We start from the raw sequence: 21,711 nt of genomic DNA on the forward strand, positions 1-21,711 counted from the left end.
CACCCTGCTGGCATGAATAAAAAGGTACCTTGTTCACACCGATGTAGTCCTGCTTCAAATAGAACTACATTAATGCGAACTAGGTCTCTTTCAGTTCACGCCAGCAGGGTCGATATGGGACAGTTAGAGCACAACACATTAGAACGCTCTACAATGGCGCTGTGTAGACAAGCCCTAAATGAACAGTTCTAAAGTATCTGTACTTTACAGTAGATCACAGGGATCATGATCCATCTAATCGCTCTCTAATTTCTATGAATGTGCTTGCACATATGAAGACAAACGGAGGGTAGACTTTGACCCTATTTGTAAAGTCCTGTCCACCGTGGGATCAAACAGTTGGTTATACAATTATTATCAGCAGCAGCATTCTAACATAGATTCATAGATTCATAGATTCTAGGACTGGAAGGGACCTCGAGAGGTCATCGAGTCCAGTCCCCTGCCCGCATGGCAGGACCAAATACTGTCTAGACCATCCCTGATAGACATTTATCTAACCTACTCTTAAATATCTCCAGAGATGGAGATTCCACAACCTCCCTAGGCAATTTATTCCAGTGTTTAACCACCCTGACAGTTAGGAACTTTTTCCTAATGTCCAACCTAGACCTCCCTTGCTGCAGTTTAAGCCCATTGCTTCTTGTTCTATCCTCAGAGGCTAAGGTGAACAAGTTTTCTCCCTCCTCCTTATGACACCCTTTTAGATACCTGAAAACTGCTATCATGTCCCCTCTCAGTCTTCTCTTTTCCAAACTAAACAAACCCAATTCTTTCAGCCTTCCTTCATAGGTCATGTTCTCACATGATTTCCCTGGAAAAAAATTTCCCTGTTCTTTTCTTGAGAACTGTGCCAGCCAATCTCTACTACAAATAAACTACACTGAACAAAGGATAAAATTTGAATAACACCAGTATAATGGTTCTCAGACAGAAAAGTCCTCAAGTTCAGGAAAACCATTTTAGAACCCTGCTAGCAACATCAGTATTTAAATGTGGTGGTATCTAGTAGAGAAGTCTGAGCCCAGTGGGCCCTAAGAGATACTGGGTCATATCCTCAGCTGGTGTAACTTGTCATAGCTTCATTGAAGCCAATGGAACTATGACAAGTTACACCAGCTGAGAATCTAGCCCAGTACTGTATTTTGTATTAGCATTTCAAGTTACAAACGCAACTAGGAATTCTGAAGGAGCAGTAAAGTATTTCAGTAAAACCTATGCCTTGCCTGGATTGTCCTTTGTGATCGGTTTATCATTGTGGTACATACATCTGAGTGCATGTAAAATGTTTAGCATTTAAATTACAAAGTCTTTAATCCCTGGTTTGGGCAACCTACCTTTGTTTTCCTGTTTAGTCCAGAACTCTTGCACTCTTTTAATAATGTTCTTGTCCTCTCTCAATTGCTTTTGCCATTGCCGCAGTTCTTGTACCTCAGTGTCACAGCGGACCTGGGAAAGGAAAAACATGCTCTTGTAAGAAATGTACCTGTGTCCTCCCTAAATGAATTATCAATGTTTTTACTATAACAAAGCTATGTAACTAAAGCAGAATGAAACTTATAACTGGAACTCAGGAGTAACTACAAAAGTTAATGGAATTACATAGGTGTAGAGTAAGTCACAATGACATGTGGTTTCAAGAAAAGCAGATAAGACATTCTGAGGCACAATTCTTTCCCTGGGCTGCTCATTATAGAGGACCAGATGTAAACGCACAATCTAGCCCCAAGGGCTTAAAAAATTCAGTCTATACAGAAGCAAAATCCACATAATTGACATACCCTGTTGAAAACATATGCCAGTTATGGCTAGCAGGGACTCCTCTGAATGCTATGTAATGGCACACAGTTACATATTTCCTAAATTGTTAAAAAAATTAAGCATTGTACTTAAAAGCATTACGGCCTTTACCAACCCACTGAGCAGCCATAATAGCGCAGGAGGGGAACATGTAGCAAACAAAGAGCCATGCAGCAGGAAATTAATGCTAAGAAACCAGTTCCCACCTGCTAACAGTTGCAAATAGGCTTGCAGACAACCCCAGTCCTACAATTTAAATAGACTTTCACAAAGAGGCATGCCATTAATCCATTATTTAGAGTAATTGAAATGCATTCATGACATCTATTCTTTGTCAATCATCCATATGAAGGGCCTGCTCCCATTGAAGATAATGACAACACTCCCAGGCCATGTCTACATTTAAAATTTTATGAAATGCTCTAACCCTTGGTCTAGCAGTGGTGCCGCTCCCATTGGTTAGACCCACCTCACTTTTTTTTACCATTGTCTCATCCTGACCTGCTGAAAGCAGGGTAAGATGACTTTGTGGTAAACATGCCTGCAGCTGGTCTATCCTAGCATTCCCACCATTCCTAGCACCAATACTAGAGCAACTCTGGGAGAATTTCAGAATATCCAAAGTATAGATACAGCCCCACTTACTTCAATGGGAGCAGGAACAGGCTATAAACTGTTTATCAGGATGGCGAATGACAATTAAGCTGATTCTCCTGTGTAGCTGAACCTATACCAGTTTTTTGTGGATTACCACTCAATTACAGACCTAAAAGTTGCAATATTACAACAAAAAAACTTTAAAAACAGACTCCAATGAGAGACTGCTGAATTGGAATTAATTTGCAAATTGGACACCATTAAATTAGGCTTGAACAAAGACTGGGAGTGGATGGGCCATTACACAAAGTAAAACTATTTCCCCATGCTTATTCCCCCCGCCCCCCTTACAGTTCCTCATATCTCCTTGTCAATTGCTGGAAATGGGCCATTTTCATTACCACTACAAACAGTTTTTTTTTCTCTCCTGCTGATAAAAGCTCAACTTAACTGATCACTCTCCTTATAGTGTGTATAGTAACACCTATTGTTTCATGTTCTCTGTGCATATATATATCTTCCTGTGTAAATATCTATGTATTTTCCACTACATGCATCCGATGAATTAGACTGTAGCTTATGCTCAAATAAATTTGTTAGTCTCTAAGATGCCACAAGTACTCCTGTTCTTTTTGCGGATACAGACTAACATGGCTGCTACTCTGAAACCTATCAGATATCTGAGTAAAATGGAACATTTCACACATCCACCACAAAGTGACTGCTAGACACAAAATGTTGGTCACAGAATGAAAAATCAAACTTCAGCAAAGATAAGAACTTTGAGACAGGGTCAGAAAGGAGACTTCGTATATTTGGGGGTCCAATATTAAAAGCAAAAAATGAACACATGCTCCTAGAACAATGCAATTTTATATAGAAATGAGAGAAAAAAAGAATGGAATACATGTGTCACACCTTCAGTAAAGGAGTTGGTATGAATTTAAGAGTCAATTCCAATTACAGTATATCAACTTTTTAATAATTCAGCAAATTATTTTAATATATCTTTGGCAATACACCAGGAAATTAGTTCTGCTTTATAAACACAATATAATTTTAACCAGACAATAACCTGCAAAACAGCCAGCAGGCAAATCTTTTTGCAAGTAATCAAGGTATGGGGATGAATCCATGTCTTTGTCCCACTGAAGACCACTAAGATGTGAACCATTGAACAAGTCCAGTTTTAAAGTAAGAGTGTAGCTTTTCTGTTAAAAAACTCAAACCTCTTAGAATGAATCTATATTTGCTGTAAATGCAGCAAACATTCTATTGATTGCCTGGGTCACACTCATTTATTCTGAGCCTTTTGGCAGAGGCTGTATCTTGTGAAAAGGGACATCACTGATGACAGCAGAAGTATCAGAACAACTTGTCAGAGATAAAGGTAAATCATTTCTATTCTGATTTAATTCTAGTTTAAACAATCAGAATACATACAAAATAAATAATGACATTTGATATTTACATAATGCTTTTGATCCCAAGGAATCACAAAACACTTTACAAATTATAGACGTGATACTACAATCCTGCCTCATCTAATACTCTCAATACAGTAACTTTTGGGTCATATCTACACATAGCAGCAATGAAATGCATTCAGGTCTGGGTTAGACTCCAACTGCGGCACAGCACACTGCATAATGGGGGGGAGATAAAACCATTTTTGCTCAAAGACACTAGAGAAATATCTACTCATTAAAATATGTCCTGGGGTGTATAATGGCCCTGCAGCGTGGACAGGACCTGCTTTTCATGTCTCTTTCAGAAGACCAACATAAAACAAATTGTATAAAACTCAATTCTACATTAAAGGAATAATGGAATAGGTCTACCACCACTGGGTTTTGAATCTATGGTGCTACAAAGTCTAGGTATGCTAAACCTAAGGCTTAAGATACTAAGCCACCCTCAACTTTTATTTGAACAGCTGAGTTTAAATTTACAACATCACAGTAATTACACAGTAGAGATCGCTTTGTACTCGCTGATCAAGGTTCCAATATTGTTGGTGTCACAAATGATGTCACTTTTCAGAAAAATAGTGGTCACCAGCTAGAGATTCAGAAATGCCAATTTAAGCAAAAGCTGTTTCCAATACAATTCACACAGTTTATATTTTTATGAGAAGAGCTTTCATCCATGCACATTTGCAGAATGCTGCATCAAGCAAAACGTGCATAAGCTTTCTTTTTAAGGCCCATGGCAAAGCCAAAAAATGAGTAGAGGAGTCAAGATCATTAACATTACTCTGTTAACAGTTTCCCCCATATGCCATGCTCTCTGACTTCAGAGACCAATCTAATGCATGGTGCGTTATCACATTTTTTTGAAATGCAGACAATATGCATTCAGCCAATCAATTCAGACCACTTACTTGGAAGGATACACAAGAATTCCAGTAGATACATCCAGCATGACCTTCCTAGCTCTAATGAATCTATACTATCTATTATAAAATTATACATTGCTAAACATTTTGTGATCTTGTCTCTAATATAAGGCCCTGAGTGGTGTTAAATTTAACTAATGTGCATATTTGGCAGAGGTTAGGTTACTTAAACACCTCCCAACAATCACACTTGTGCCTGATGAAAACATCCTTACATACAAACCTGTCATAACTGAAACACATTTTTAAATTAATCTTTTCTAACCTCCCAATATAGATGTTAACAATTCCACCCATGTTTCTGCCCAGGAATATAAAGGGACAGGGAATTCTCTTATGAAAATATAGATTTACTTAATAAAATAATTTTTGAGTACAAGTCTCAAAAAGAAATATTTTAAATAAATTTTCTGGGTTTGGGCATTCTAAGTACCTACTGCAATGCAAACTACATTTGTTAAGCAGTATGTCGAAGAACCACTGATTACTTCCTCGTTTCTTCTTATTCATGAACTAAGCTTCATTTCACTTTTCACATGTATAATGTGTGACAGACCCAGACCAGTGGGGTACAGGAGTCTGGTAGAGGGCAAATATACTGGTCCCTGGATGAGTAGTTTTCTGTTCCCTGAGTGACCAGAGTAGGGGCTGCACTAGAGTAATCAGGAATCTGCTAGAACCAGTTAAGGCAGGCAGGCCAATTAGGACATCTGGAGCCAATTAAGAAGAAGCTGCTAGAATCAATTAAGGCAGGCTAATCAGGGCACCTGGGTTTTAAAAAGGAGCTCACCCCAGTTTGTGGTGGGAGTGTGAGGAGTGGGAGCAAGAGGTGCAAGGAGCTGAGAGTGAGAGGGTGTGCTGCTGGAGGACTGAGGAGCACAAGCGTTATCAGACACCAGGAGGAAGGTCCTGTGGTGAGAATAAGGAAGGTGTTTGGAGGAGGCCATGGGGAAGTAGCCCAGGGAGTTGTAGCTGTCATGCAGCTGTTACAGGAGGCACTATAGACAGCTGCAGTCCACAGGGCCCTGGGCTGGAACCTGGAGTAGAGGGTGGGCCTGGGTTCCCCCCAAACCTCCCAATTGATCTGGACTGTGGGTTCTTCCAGAGGGGAAGGTCTCTGGGTTGTTCCCCAACCCACATGGTGAATCTCTGAGGCAAGAAAATCCGCCAATAAGTGCAGGACCCACCAAGATAGAGGAGGAACTTTGTCACAAATGCTTGCATCTCCTACAGCATAAGTAAGCTACCATGTTTGCTTAATCTTTCTTCATCAGTAAGAGCTTGATCTTGCAAGGTAAAGAGTGTCCTCTATTCCCACTGAAGTCTGCCCTACTCAGGATCAGGCTAAAGGGTAGCAGCACACAAAGGTGTAAATCACTATCTTTTATGATGATTAATTATATATTTTAATTAACAATTTTGTATTTTATTCCTTCATTTTAACAAGCCACACAAGAAGTAGTAGAAAAATGGTAATAAAATGTTCATTGCTATATTTTGATAGTACAGTTAATACTTAGCTTTTGAAAACCTACAATATTCAGTTTGATCTCACAGCTTCTTCTTTACCCATCTGTGATAAGGTTCAGACTTCTAGATTAGTTGTTGGTAGTATCTCAGATTTTCACTACTACTTCAACTCCCTTTGGAACCAGTCTTTAAACTTTCTACCTCTGATCATGCTTTTCAGCCCACAAGAAAATAAGAAGAAAGCAAGATTTGGGGAGAGAGGGGTTTTTGTTTTTTGTTTCTCCCATCAGTTTATGAATGTTTATCAAGAAAGTTAAACCAGAGAATATTAAAACAGTGGAATTCTTCTTTTAAAGAAGAAAATTGAGTCTCTTCATTGTGCTTCTGAGTGAGGCACAGTGCTCTTCCTTTTACCTTTGCTCATGGGGAGCATGTTCTAGTTGAGTACCATAAAGAACAAGGTTCTCCAGCCAAAACTAGTGACTAAAACTCTGAGGATGCAGGATATGTGTCCAAGAATATTTCTATAAAAATGACACCCCTCCTCCAAAAGTTAATCAACCCTGCTTCTGTAGGAGACTTCTGTTTCAACACTCTGATGGTCTTTGAGGCTCTTTCTGACATTTTCCCCAGAAAGTGAAAGTATGTTACCGGGAAGAACTAGAGGGGAAAATGAGGCACTGTTGTTTTCCCTTTTGGACTTCAATTATATCCATTTGAACAGGCCTTACTCCAAAACTTTTCTCCTAACACCAGAGCAACCAGAACTGGCCATCTTACCCCAGCCTAGTATTTCTCCTCCTGTGACTTTGGAAAATACATTAATTTATCAACTCTAACAGCTCCTTTCACTCCCCACAAGAATGTTCCATATACTTATCAAGACCTGGGAAAGATACAGATGCTTCCAGACACAGATTCTTTCAAAATGTAGGGAAAAGCTCAAAAAGAAAAGAGTGAGACCCTAATTTCTTAGTTCTTCCTCCCTGGATGTTTGACATGGATGACATTGACAACAAAATTCTCTTTCTTCCCATTCCTTCACATTTCTCTCTGACCTCTCTTCAAGGCCCATCTTTGTAGCATTGGACCAAAGATAAGATGAAGATAAACCTTAGGGCTGAAAAAAAGCATTTCTGGGCTTGATCCCACAGGGTACTGAGTGCCCTCAATGTCCATTGATTTCAACAGGAGGGTGCTCAGAATCTACCAAAAGTTAAGCTTCCACTGACCTAGAAAGTGCTTAGCAGCTTGGTAGGAGGCGTGACACAGGGTGCTTAGGGTAGCCCTCACTGGAAATGCCAAGGTCAGGGCAGGCTGCAAAAAGGAGAGCAGATAATCTGAAGACTGGTGGGTAACACTGAAGTTAAACTCCCAACCAGTCACAAACTGTGCTTCTGATCCCCACACCGCTTATCAAGAAGCGTGCCCCCCCCCCAAAAAAAATCACACAGCCCCCTTATTGCATTCCAGTTCTCTGGCTCCCAATCAGCACCTAGGTCCAGTACAGTGAGAAGTTATTTTAAAACTCTGCTCACAATACAAAATGTTCCTCTCAACCACAAAGGGCAAGCCACATTGCCAGGTCAATATTAGGCTGGATCTTACCCAAAATACCATGCTGCCAGCCAATCCTTTAGTGTCTAAAACCAAAGGTTTATTACAAAGAAAGAAGAGAGAACAAGAAGAGAGTTGTTAAATGATAAAGCAGTTACATACATACAAAGACTTCAAAGTCCATATATCAGGTTCTTAGCACTACTGGTGAGTTTGCTGGCTTGAAAGTCCATCTGGAACACATCCACAGCTTGGATGAGTCATTTAGTGCTTTGTTCAGAGCTTCGTTTGCAGAAAAGTTCTTCCAGAGGCAAGAAGCAGGACTGAAGACAAAATGGAGAAGATGCAGCTGCCTTTTATAGTCTTTTGCTATGCGGCTTACACTTCCTTTGTTCCAACTCAAAGCTGCCCAGCACATGACATGGAAGCCTTAGGCTTTGTCTACACTGGCAAGTGAAAGACAAAACTTTTGTCATTCAGAGGTGTTGAACAAACACGAACACACATCCAGAAAGACAAAAGTTTTGTCAAAGACAAGTGCTGGTGTTGGCGTTCTCCTGCCAACAATGCTAACACCATTCATTGGGGATGTCTTTTTATTGGCAGGAGAGTTCTCTCTTGCCGACAAACAACAGCTACACTGTGCGCATTTTAGCGGCACGGCTGCAGTGGCACAGGTGTGTCGCTAAAAGCTGTGTAGTGTAGACATAGCCCTAGAGTTCTCTGTCCATAGCCATCCACATGCCTTGCTGACTCAAGGTGTCTTCCCTGGTTCCTTTCAATGGGTTCATTGTACAGTTGATGGCCCTTCAAAGAGACTAGGCAGTGCTGATGCCAATCTGTCTGGGGATCTGACCTAGATGCACAGCACAAGTTTGAAATACAGCTATACCCTACATACACCCGGAGAGGGGCGGCATGTCCAGCTATTCGGCGGCAATTCGGCGGAGGGTCCCTCACTCCCACTCGGAGTGAAGGACCTCCCGCCCAATTGCTGCCGAAATGCCGCAGATCGCGATCACGGCTTTTTTTTTTTTTTTTTTTTTCTTTGGGGGGGAAAAACCCCTGGGGCCGGCCCTGATAGCTATAACTCATAATACAAAGTTAATACAAACATATAAACAAGACTATCATACTTGGCAAATTGTGACATTTTTGCAGATACCTCACACGGTATATCTGGTATGATTCATTTCAATTTTATAACATTGGTATTAATAATATCAATGGTCATCCATATTCCATACAGTGTCCCAGGAGGCACTCAGCAACTTTTGGGTTCAGACTCAAATGAGGGGCAACATAGATAACTAAGGTGCGTGGAAATGGGGGAAGATGGTGGGGCAAGAACCTGTGTGATGGCAAAGGGGCTCAGTGCAGGTGGTCCTGGGGTTGGGGACAGGTCCCACAGGATTCTTCATAGGGACGAATACCGGTCTGCGTTATGGCACGAGAGTGCATGTGCGCATGCATGTGTGGGTGTGAAAGAAGGGGGAAAAGGGGAGAGAGAGACTATCCCCAGGAAGGAATCCACACATGGTTTTAGTTCAGGAGAGGATGGTTTAAGCCAATGTATTTAAGCCTCAAATAAGACCAGCTTTTACAGAAATTAAAATGGAAAGAGAAAGGAATTAAATTCTTTCAACTAATGTAACTGAAATTGACATTTGCCAAGCAACTTTTTTCAACATATCTCAGGATGCTCCTTTGGAACATGATGGGTGTGCATAAGTTCACTAAGGGAAGATGAATGTTGAAGGTAAAGGAAAATTCTTGTGCAAGAGCTACCATAGACCTTGGGTGTTCCTGCTTCTCTCCTAGATACAACTTCAAAATCATGAAAGACTTTTGCCCTCTTCATGGAAGGGGGTGAGATTTTATCTTTACACATGTGTAAAGCACCAAGTACAGATAAATGATGATAATGTTGCCCCTTTGGCCTGAGTGATTAGCCAATATTTGGGGACTTGCAGGGTTGTTTCCGTTAGGAGGAGAAACTGATGATGTCAGGTACTTTCTTTAGTGCAATCCTGTTTATTTACAAAGAATGTACAAAGTCTTGTTTCCCTGAACAGACTAGCAACAACCAACCCCAGGAAGTTTCTTTGCTTAGAAATGCCCAAACCTTCCTATCCAGTGATTTCTGTGCGCAAGAAGCTCTGTCTCCCTGCTTCCACTCAGGGTCATGCTCACAACTGCTTCTCTCACTTTCTTCTGGCTTTTTCTGCCTCTGACTCCCCAGCCTGCAAATCCAATACTTAGCCCCTGACTTTCAGTCAGGCAAACCCTTTAAATCTACCTGGATTAGTTTTTCTGAGGTCTCACCAGACAGCCCTTTGCCTTGGGTAGTAGCTTCTTTTGCTTCCCGCTCACTGCACACAGCTTCACCTTCCATTTAGCCTGAAAGGAGGGTGCTTAGAACAACCAGAACAGAGATTCTTTGGATCAAAGACTCACTTGATGGAAGCCATTATCAACTTCCAATATAACAACCACATTCTTCTGAAATTGGCTCAAGGTGGAGCTGAACACACTGGTTCCTTATGTCTTATTGCTAGCCTGTGGGCTTGGCTACACTTGCGAGTTACAGCGCAATAAAGGAGCCCCGGGTGCCCTAGCTCACTCCCCGTCCACACTGGCAAGGCACGTAGAGTGCTGACTCCACGGCTATAGCGCTACTGGTACTCCACCTCGGTGAGTGGAATAACGTTTGCTGCACCTTGGCTACAACGCACGGGCGTCAGTGTGAACAAGGTGTTGCGTTACTGCGCTCTGATCGGCCTCCGGAAACGTCCCATAATCCCCTTAAGTCAAGAGACCACTCTTGTCATTGTTTTGAACTCCTCTAGGAATGCGGAAATGCCCCTTCAAAGCTTCGTTTCTGATAACCGGCATGCAAGCCATTACTGTGGAATGCTGTGTGTGTGTGAGAGAGAGAGGCGGGGTTGGGGGAGGGGAGATCCTCTGCTGTCTGAACTTACAAGGTAGCATGCTGACATGCTCTCAGCCCCCCAAAAACCCACTCTCCCCCCACATACACACAACACACTCCCTGCCACATTCCACACACACCCCCATTTGAAAAGCACATTGCAGTCACTTGCATGCTGGGATAGCTGCCCATAATGCACTGCTCCCAATGCTGCTGCAAATGTGGCCATGCCAGTGTGCAAGCAGCTGACAGTGTGAACACACTGCAGCGCTTTCCCTACTGTGCTCTCCGAAGGCAGGTTTAACTCACAGCGCTCTACATCTGCAAGTGTAGCCATGCCCTGTGCTTCAGTGTTAAAATTCTGCTCTGCAGCTTTTGGTGCAAAGACTTTTTTTATTGGATGACACGTTGCTATTGATCTGCCTGAGTTTTTCACCCTGTGTATATTCACTCAGGCATGTGTGATTAAAAACAAGGGAAGCATCATGAATACACTTGAAAAGCTCAGTTAATTTTACAAATGAGGGCATTTCACTCTCTACATCGATATATGCCTCAGTATGTTTGACAATGAATGTCCTGAAGAACAGTTGAAGAGGTACACAAAACATCTGTTTGAGGAAAGTTTTAAAATAATGTAACAGGGCTTGCTGTGGTTTCTTCCATCTGAGATGATGTAGCTTCACAAATAAAGAAATACAAGGATTCAAATTTATATCCTCACATTCTGGAATGTTATTGTTACACATGGAGCTATCCTTCCATCTTCTATTTTATTAAATTTCTTAGTTATTTACTTCTTGAGAAATCCAACAACCTGTCCAGAATATTTTCCCCTCTACCCTTGAATGTGTGTGGTGTGTGATTTCATGTCCTTGAAATTGTAACTTGAGAAGTCCAGTGGAAGTAAAGACCTTCCTTTTTCACAGTGCACTGTATGATCTGATATGAGGGCAGACCTTTGTATTTATAGTCAATATTACCAGAAGGTGTGCATTGTAATAATAGGGTATTTTAGAATTACAGATTGTATGAATTATATAATTAAGTTCAGTGAACAATGTCTATATGAAAAGTTTAAAATCACTACTTGATAAAACCTTTTTGTATCTTGTTGAAATAAAAAATGAGTTTTCCAAACAATGATCTAAAATATCCTTGGGTGGGAGGAAGCCTTTACAAAAATACAGTTATGGACAGAGTAAATCAATGCTGATTTATATATCAACCAGTTTTAAAAGTTCCTGCCTTTAGAAATTTTAGATTAACAATTTCCCATGATATTTTGTATCCATTTTCCTTAGAGGATGAGTGATTCTCATTTAACATTCTCTTTATTTACCGGTGTCTTAAACATACAGCTAAGGGTAGCATAAAATCCCTCTTTACCCTGTAAAGGGTTAAGAAGCTCAGAACCTGGGGGGCACCTGACCAAAAGGACCAATAAGGGGAGAAAATACTTTCAAATCTGTGGGGGAAGGTTTTTTGTCTGTCTCTCTCGGAGCCAGCCAAGAAAGCAGGCAGGGAAATTACATCATCTTAAGTATCTGAACTAAGCATCTAGTCTTGCAGAAATAGTAAGTAATAGCAGAAAAGAAATGCATTAGATTACTTTTTGTTTTAGCTTGTGAATTTTCCCTGTGCTAAGAGAGAGGTTTATCCCTACTTTTGTAACTTCAAGGTTTTGCCTAGAACAGAAATCCCCTGTGTTCTTGAGTCTTTTGTTATTCTGTAAAGTACTTACCATCCTGATTTTACAGAGGTGATTCTTTTACGAACCTGATTGATTGATTGATTTTTTTCATTGTTCTTCAGATCCAAGGGTTTGGGTCTGTGTTCACCTGTACCAATTGGTGAGGACTGAGGATTCTCAAGCCTCCCCAGGAAAGGGGGTGTAGGGGTTTGGGGGGATATTTGGGGAAGATAGGGCTCCAAGTGGCCCTCCCTAAAAGCTTGTTTAAATCACTTGGTGGTGGCATGGATACTAAGGCTAGAAAGGCATTTGTGCCTTGGGAAGTTTTTAACCTAAGCTAGTAAAAATAAGGTTAGGGGGTCCTTCATGTGGGTCCCCACATCTGTACCCCAGAGTTCAGAGTGGGGAAGGAACCCTGACCCAGCATATATAAAAATACACCATCCTAGATTTACTGTACTGTAGCTTGTTATTAACAGATAGATCTGTGTTAGCTTGAAAGCTTGGTCCAATAAAACATACTACATCACCCATCCTGTCTCTTTAATTTCAGCTTGTAACTCTTAAACAACAAAACTCTGCCTTCTTCTGCATCCAACAAACAAACAAAAATATTTCACAGTTTGATAGTCAGAGTTAATCATTGCAATTGACTGTTCTTTAGGACTCTGCATTTCTTTTCTAACAGGTTGGTTTAGGTCTACAAACAATACTCCTTTTAAATTAAATGTTAATGTAGAGGGCAAAGACATTGCCTTTCAGAACCTTTGCCCCCAACCACAAGGTATCTGAGCAACCTTGTGGTGTTAATCCAACATACAAACATTATTGGATAATGATTGGCTTTGCAATATTTTACTGTGAGGATGCCTGCAGTGGTATTGTCAGTGCTAATTAATGTTACTGTGGGAATCAAAGTCAGATAGGTTAAAAAAGAAAATCAGGGAAAACAAAAAGACACAGCATAAAACATTCAAAGCATGTTCCCATGTTCATGGAAGATTCTTACAAGTACTCTCATATACTGAAGTCTGTTTATAAGCAGCACAGAGAGTTTCTATATTGATTATTTAGAAAACACGCTATATTTACAGAAACAGAAGTCTAACTCACTGTGCAGTGAAGCAAAGTAGGTTCAAAGTCTAGAGCGGTGGTCCCCAACCTTTTTGTGGCCAGTAGCACATTCATGTTTTCAGAAGAGTGGGGCGGGCGCCAACAATTTTTCAAGGCTTATTTTGTATTTGTACATTAAATAATATGTTTTTCGTATTTAATATTACATAATATATGAATCCAGACAGGAGAGAGAAGCCGTGAGGACAGATAACACCAGCGCTCGCAGCCCCAAAGTACTCTGTCCCCAGCAGGTGCGGGGTCGGCTCTAGGTTTTTTGTCACCCCAAGCAAAAAAAAATTTTGGCTGCCCCCCACCCTCACCCCCTGCTGCCCCAGCCCTGGGCTCCCCCCCCCACGTGACATCCTCATTCACCACAGCAATCCCTGTTTACACTTGCAGTGGGGATCAAACCGTTTCTCCTATTTTTATTTCACTTTAGTATAAATCTCACCCCCCCCGTCCCCTGCAACCCCATCTTTAGTGCTCCGAAGGCATAGGGACTAACCCTCAAACCTTGTACCTGGAAAGGGATGGGGATCTAGTAAAGAGGGTTCAGGCACAGAAGCGGGTGTGGGAGTGCTTGGGGGCTCTACACTGGCAGAGAAGCGGGGTGTGATGTACTCACGGAGGAGGGTTGTGGGAGAAGAGGTGCAGGGGAAGGGGGCGGTGGGGGAGGAGAGGGCTGGGGGGGTACACGGGGAGAGGTGCGGGTGAAGGGAGAGTACAAGGGGAAGGGGTGCAGCGAAGGAGTGATGGGGGGGAGGTACAAGTGAAGAGGCTGCGAGCGGGATGGCGGGTGCAAGGGCTGAGAGGGGCAGGCGATGACTGGTGCTTCCCCAGCCCCTTGCAGGCAGAGCCGAGAGGATGGACACTGACCCCCAGGTGCCCGAGCTGCGGGGGGGTCCCCTGGCGGGGCAGTATACCCCGCTTGGAGCCGGGCTCTGCCTCTCCCCACCCCGGCGCTGTGGGGGCCCGGGGCAAGCAGCGCGGGGCTGAGGCGGAGGAGGTGTGCGGCGGGCTGGGTCCAGGGGCAGGAGGGGGCAGCTTGGGCTGCCCAGCCACTTGCCCCATCAGCACGCAAGCCGGGATCCGCGCCCCCTGCCCAGCCCACTCGAGTGGGGAAACGCTGCACTGCCCTGGGGAGACTCAGAGCAGCAGCGGTGGCAGCAGCAGTACCCCTCCTCCTGCATCCCGGGCCCCGCTTCCCTCACTCCTCAGCTCCTCACACACTCCTGGAGCCCCTCTCGCCGCCACAGCCCGGGTTCGGCTCCAGGGGACGATGCTCGCAGGGCTGTGGCCAGGGCGGGCTCCTGGCTTTTTGCCGCCTCAAGCAAAAAAAAAAAGGGGGGGGGGGGCGGGAGTGCCGCCCCTTGGAAAGAGCCGCCCCAAGCACATGCTTGTAGCGCTGGTGTCTAGAGCCGGCCCTGTGCCGGAAACAGAGAACACCGCACCCACAGCCTGAGTTCTCTGTCCCCGTCAGGCACTGGGCCGCGGCTTCTCTCCCCTGCTGGGCACTAGGTGGGCGCACATAAATGCCCTGGCGGGTGCCATGGCACCCGCGGGCACCACGTTGGGACCACTAGTCTAGAGGTTATTCACATCTTAGAAAAAGAAAACTCACTCATGATGAATAAAATAATGTGTTATGTCACGGTTATACTGCTTCCTCATCCCTTGTTTTATTTTTAAAATTTAAATAAAGAAACTTCAGTATCACTTTGTTAAAGTACATTATCACATGGAATAGCTGTCAGGAGGAATGCTGGATGTAAACTGGAGTGACCTATGAAGCACTAGCCAAAATATTTGGAAAATGCTACAGATTAATTTACACATTTGCTAACATTTCTGTTAATTCTTTTGATCAAAGTGGGCCTGTGATGTATTGATGAAGCTACAAATGGTATAACAGGACATCTGGATTCCAAAGTCATTAGAGGTCTCTTCCCTATCCTGCCTGGCTGAGGTGCTTTACTTTGGGGCTAGTATAGCGTGCAAGTGGGAGAGGCCACAGATCGTACCACGAGTATAAGGCCTCTTTTGCTGATCTATGAACCAACATTAGTGGTTAGTCCTGAGGAAATTGTTCAGCTACTGAAAGGGCATCAAAACTAGCCCCACTAAAGTCAATGGGGGTTTTGACTGCCATCATTGAAGTCAGTCGGAGTTATAATGTGTTTTAGCAATGAATGAGGCAGGGGTCCTGTGGAAAAAATAGTATGTAATTAAAGATTGTAACGTAATGCATATGTACAAAACGGTTGAACTAAGGTTGCACAGACAACATTAATTCCGGCATTTCCTAACTTTTGAGTGCTTGATTTTACAACCTTAAGAATAACCTTTTAACATAGTTTTTTGTGTGTGATTTCATAGGTTTTGAAAAAAAAACAAATTGAAAGAACAGAAATTCCATCATGAGGCATTATACTGACATCCACATGGGTCATTAGCAAGGTTGGAGCCTTTAGATAGGGGTAGGCAACTTATGGCACACGTGCCGAAGGCGGCACACAAGCTGATTTTCAGTGGCACTCACACTGCCCGGGTCCTGGCCACCGGTCTGGGGGGGCTCTGCATTTTAATTTAATTTTAAATGAAGCTTCTTAAACATTTTACAAACCTTATTTACTTTACATACAACAATAGTTTAGTTATATATTAAAGACTTATAGAAAGAGACCTTCTAAAAACATTTAAATGTATTACTGGCAAGCAAAACCTTACATTAGAGTGAATAAATGAAGACTCGGCACACTGCTTCTGAAAGGTTGCCGACCCCTGCTTTAGATCCAGGGCCGGCTCTGGCTTTTTCGCCGCCCCAGGCGAAAAAGCCTCCGGCCGCCCCCCCCCCCCCCCCCCCGGGGGGGGGCGCGCGCGCCCCCGGGGGGAGGGCAGCGAGCCCTGCCGGGGGCTCCGCTCTCCCCCCCCCCCCGCCGCCCAGAGCGCCGCGCCGCCGCCCCCCTCCAGGTGCCGCCCCAAGCACCAGCTTGGGTGCCTGGTGCCTGGAGCTGGCCCTGTTTAGATCATTCATACTGACCTTTGCTACTTGAGCTAATGGAGTTAGTGATAGCAGATTGTCATCCTTAGTAGAGACCAGCAATAGAGGGGGATGGGACATTTTGCCTGTCTATTTCACAAATACTTGTTGATAACAGACAAATGGTGAGACAGAAAGCTTGGGCTCCATTCCAGGCTCTGGAGAGGAGAGTGCTCTAGTAGGTACGGACTCTTCTGCCTATTCCCCCTTAAGTATGGCCTAGTCTGCCCCATTCCTTCCAACGTGTGTCTGTCCCACTCCTATCTTTTTCTCACCTTTGGATCCTTATCCCAGTTCCAGTCTCCTCACCCAGCGAGTCCCAGTTTCCACGCCTCAGGCTTCTCACTCCAGTTTCCATGTCCAGCAAGTCCTAGTCTGACCCCTCTGGACTCCCTATCTGCATCCCACTCTCCCCCGACTTCCAAGCCCAGCTTCATTGCCCAGACATTCACAGTTCTTTCCCAGGCCTCGAAATCCTTCTCTCCTAGCTCCTTGCCCAGCTAGTCTAAGTTTCTGCCACCCCCTCCTGGCTCCTCATCTGATCCATCTCTCTCTCCTGCATCATGGCCTACAGCCACCCCACTCCCCAGCATGTTCCCCAGGCCAACTGACTCCCAGTCCCAATCTCCTTGACTAGCCAGTCTCAGTCTCACCTACCCCAACTCCCAGTCCCAGTTTCCATCTCTCCCTTCACTCCAGGCTTCTTGCCCCAGTCCATTCACTCCCAGGCCCCACTGTAGGTCTAGGTCTTGTCCCCTCTGCTTTTGAATCAGGCAGCTTCCTCCTTCACGCTACCTGAGCCTAGCACAGGGGTCATTCAGAGCACAGGTGCCTGGACTCAGACCTGATACAGCCTGCAGAGATGCAATTCCAGGTGCTGCTCAGTCCTGGGCTGGTGCATGCCCTGTGCAGACAGAATCTTCAGGGACATTAGATGCTAAAATCTATAGAGTCTCTATTGATCATGTGCAAATTATGATTTTTCAAAGACTAAATTTGACTTGGCCATATTTGGGCAGATTTTTATGAGGACAGCAAACAGCACATTTTTGATACAAAGGCCTCCACTCTGCCAAATTTCAAATGCTGCTCCAAAATATGGGCATGCTAGAGTTTTTCAAAGAAAAGGTTGCCAGAATTTTTTAACACTGGCAAAACAATGTATGTTTCCCTAGCCTCCATCTTGGAAATGGCCGAACTGTTCGGAAGATTTCAGCCCAAATGGTAAAAGTTTAGCGAAGTCAGTAGCCACTGAAAAACAGATTCTTAAAATGGGAAGTATTGGGCATGCTACCAGTCCTGCCTATAAACACAATTAAATATTCTGCATATATATTCTCTGTGCCTCATTTTTTTCATCATGAAATGGAGATCATGTTATTTAACCTTCTTTCTAAAGCACTTTAAGAGCAATGGCTTTGAAAAATTGGTATGTTAATTAAGAGTATAACTAGCCAGGGTAGTATACCACCACTCCTCACAGGTCATGCCCCTCCTCCCAAACCTATGCTCCCTTCAATTTAAAGGAAGTAACCAGTTGTGTACTATTCACTATTTGGTGTATTTAACTGTAACATTGTCAATCAACTTTCTATTTAATAATTTTTTTATATATATAAATTTACTAGTAGACCTGGTGAATAACAGAAAAATATTCATCTTCTATTATTCAACAAATCGTATGTAAGCCAACTATAGAGCAAACTGTTGAAAACTGTCAAATAAGAAATTTACCCAGTACTACTTACTACACCCCTTATTGGTTTTACTTTCTTTTGCCCTTCTTGGATTTGCTCTATGTTTATTTCCTATAAGAGATCATGGTATATCTTTTCCTAAGTTGTCTTCAATGTCTGTTTCCACATTTTCCTGCTCTCTCTCTCCTTACATTGTGCCCTCTACCTTTCCTAAATATATTCTGTCTCCTTCTATGTCTCATTTCTCTCTCCCGCTCTCTATACTACACTTTTTTTTCTTTACTTTCCCCATCAATCTTTCTCATGTCCACCTCCACACCCACACATACAATTTGGAAATTTTATCCCACACCTACTAGTTAAAGGCTGAAATAAAACTTGGAGGGCTCCCAAGGGAAAACAATATTTCTAAAATAAAATTTTCTGTAAACTTTAGGGCTGTCGATTAATCGCAGTTAACTCACGCGATTAACTCAAAAAAAATTAATCACAATTAAAAAAATTAATCGCAGTTTTAATCGCACTGTTAAACAGTAGAATACCAATTGAGATCTATTAAATATTTTTGGATATGTTTCCACATTTTCAAATATATTGATTTCAATTACAACACAGAATACAAAGTGTAGAGTACTCACTTTATACTATTATTTTTTATTACAAATATTTGCACTGTAAAAATGATAAACAAAAGAAATAGTATTTTTCAATTCACCTCATACAAGTACTGTAGTATACTCTCAATCGTGAAACTGCAATTTACAAATGTAGATTTTTTTTGTTACATAACTGCATTAAAAAACAAAACAATGTTAAACTTTAGAGCCTACAAATCCACTCTGTCCTACTTCTTGTTCAATCAGTAAAAGAAATAAGTTTGTTTACATTTACGGGAGATAATGTTGTCCACTTTTTATTTACGTCACCTGAAAGTGAGAGCAGGCATTCACATGCCACTTTTGTAGCTGGCATTGCAAGGTATTTATATGCCAGATATTCTAAACATTCGTATGCCTCTTCATGCTTTGGCCACTATTCCAGAGGACATGCTTCCATGCTGACGACGCCCATTCAAAACATAATGCATTCATTACATTTATGACTGAACTCCTTGGGGAAGAATTGTATGTTTCCTGCTGTTTTACTCACATTCTGCCATATATTTCATGTTATAGCAGTCTCAGATGATGACCCAGCACATGTTGTTCATTTTAAGAACACTTTCACTGCAGATTTGACAAAATGCAAAGAAGATACCAATGTGAAATTTCTAAAGATAGCTACAGCACTCGACCCAAGGTTTAAGAATCTGAAGTGCCTTCCAAAATCTGAGAGAGACAAAGTGTGGAGCATGCTTTCAGAAGTCTTAAAAGTGCAACACTCTGATGCAGAAACCACAGAACCCAAACCATCAAAAAGGAAAATCAACCTTCTGCTGGTGGCATCTGAACATGTGTCAGTCCGCACTGCTTTGGATTGTTATCTAGCAAAACCCGCCATCAGCATGGACGCACATCCTCTGGAATGTTGCTTGAAGCATGAAGGGACATATGAATCTTTATCTGGCACGTAAATATTTTGCAACGCCCCCGTTCTCACTTTCAGGTGACATTGTAAACAAGAAGTGGGCAGCATTATCTCCTGCAAATGTAAACAAACTTGTTTGTCTGAGCGACTGGCTGTACAAGAAGTAGGACTGAGTGGACTTTCTAAACTCTAAAGTTTTACATTGTTTTATTTTTGAATGTAGTTTTTTTTTTTTTTACATAATTCTACATTTGTAAGTTCAACTTTCATGATAAAGAGATTGCACTACAGTACTTGTATTAGGTGAATTGAAAAATACTGCACCTCTACCTCGATATAACGCTGTCCTTGGGAGCCAAAAAATCTTACCGCGTTATAGGTGAAATGGCGTTATATTGAACTTGCTTTGATCCACCGGAGTGCGCAGCCCCGCCACCCCCGGAGCGCTGCTTTACTGCGTTATATCCAAATTCATGTTATATCAGGCCGCGTTATATCGAGTAGAGGTGTATTTCTTTTGTTTTTTACAATGCAAATATTTGTAATAAAAATAAATATAAAGTGAGCCCTGTCCACTTCGTATTCTGTGTTGTAATTGAAATAAAAATATTTGAAAATGTGGAAAACATCCAAAAATATTTAAATAAATGGTTTTCTATTATTGTTTAACAGTGCAATTAATCGTGCAATTAATCACGATTAATTTTTTTAATCACTTGACAGCCCTAGTAAGCTTCTTTGTGAAGAAAACAAAGCAGAGTGCATTGCCATAACTCCTGTGAAAAGATCTGAGCCACTAGACAACTTACATACAAGCATATCCAACGCCAGTGAACCATAGTGGTCTTAAAAGTTATTTATAGTCTCTGCTACTTAAAATTTATGTAAGGGTTTTCTCCAGGGCCTTCACAGTCACACAGATTCAGCATCATGCAAAATAATTATAGCTGACTCTTACCCGATAACCTCTCCAGAATGATTGAATTATTTTGCATGCTTCTTCTTCTGATAATAGGAGAGACAGAGGAATTGGTGGTCTAGGGCTAAAAGAAAAAAAATAAAATTGTTCAGCCTTTAAAAAATTGTCTTCCTCCTTTACAATATATCACCCACAAAAGAAAAAGGTTGTTCTATATCTCTAAGATACAATTTCTTAATACTCCAAAATAAAAAAGTATTACTTAAATAATGTGCCCTTTTAAAACACTAATACAGATACAGTATTATACAAATTGTTTCTTCTCTGCAAACACCATAATGTAAATAATATATCAAGGACTGTACTGTTTTGAATTATCCTTCAAGTGTTTTTCATTCCTGCATTTTTATTATTCGGTTATTTTTTACCATTTATAAACACTGAAGGGCATGGCTGCAGTTATGGAGTGTACGACTCACACAGGATCTTTATATGCAGTGTAGATATGCCACTCAAATACATTTTATTCCATAAAACCATTTGAATTACATTATATGTTCTGTTTAGATGGAATTGTTTTGTTCTGAAAGGATTACTGTTACCATAACCATGTACAAGAAGTTGCACAGACGTGTCTTAACAGGGTCGTAAAATAAATGTGGCAATTTTACCTTTGAAATAGTCAGACAAACTTTGCATTGTAAGGGGCCAGATTAATACAAAGGAAAAGAACTCAATAATTAATTTTTAGCATAAATTGATGGTGATTTGAAAGCACTTACAGTAAATTCTGCTACCAATACTAATGAGAATCACTTTACGGTGTAATTAGGTTTTAGTGACCATTCAGATCAGTGTATCAAATCAGCTTTACAAAAGCCTTTTCACCATGCTTGTTGATGTGTTTAGCTCTCATTTATAGTGATCAACAAGCAGCCAGTTGAAAGGATCAGACTGAAACTAAT

The 21,711-nt window shown here is 42.0% G+C and overlaps 1 protein-coding gene across 1 annotated transcript in view; it reads right to left on the reverse strand.

Annotated features, from left to right (window-relative positions):
* IQCK (IQ motif containing K) overlaps positions 1-21,711 on the reverse strand; it is a 93,507-nt gene that overhangs the window by 26,981 nt on the left and 44,815 nt on the right. Inside the window, exons 7-8 of the mRNA XM_024204679.2 lie at positions 20,786-20,870; positions 1,338-1,449 (exon numbers count right to left, since the gene is read on the reverse strand). Coding sequence (XP_024060447.1) covers positions 1,338-1,449; positions 20,786-20,870 — 197 coding nt within the window. The remainder of the gene's footprint in view (positions 1-1,337; positions 1,450-20,785; positions 20,871-21,711) is intronic.

The sequence above is a fragment of the Terrapene carolina genome, unplaced genomic scaffold, assembly GCF_002925995.2.
Source record: "Terrapene carolina triunguis isolate 2854851 unplaced genomic scaffold, T_m_triunguis-2.0 Scaffold93, whole genome shotgun sequence".
NCBI lineage: Eukaryota > Metazoa > Chordata > Testudines > Emydidae > Terrapene > Terrapene triunguis.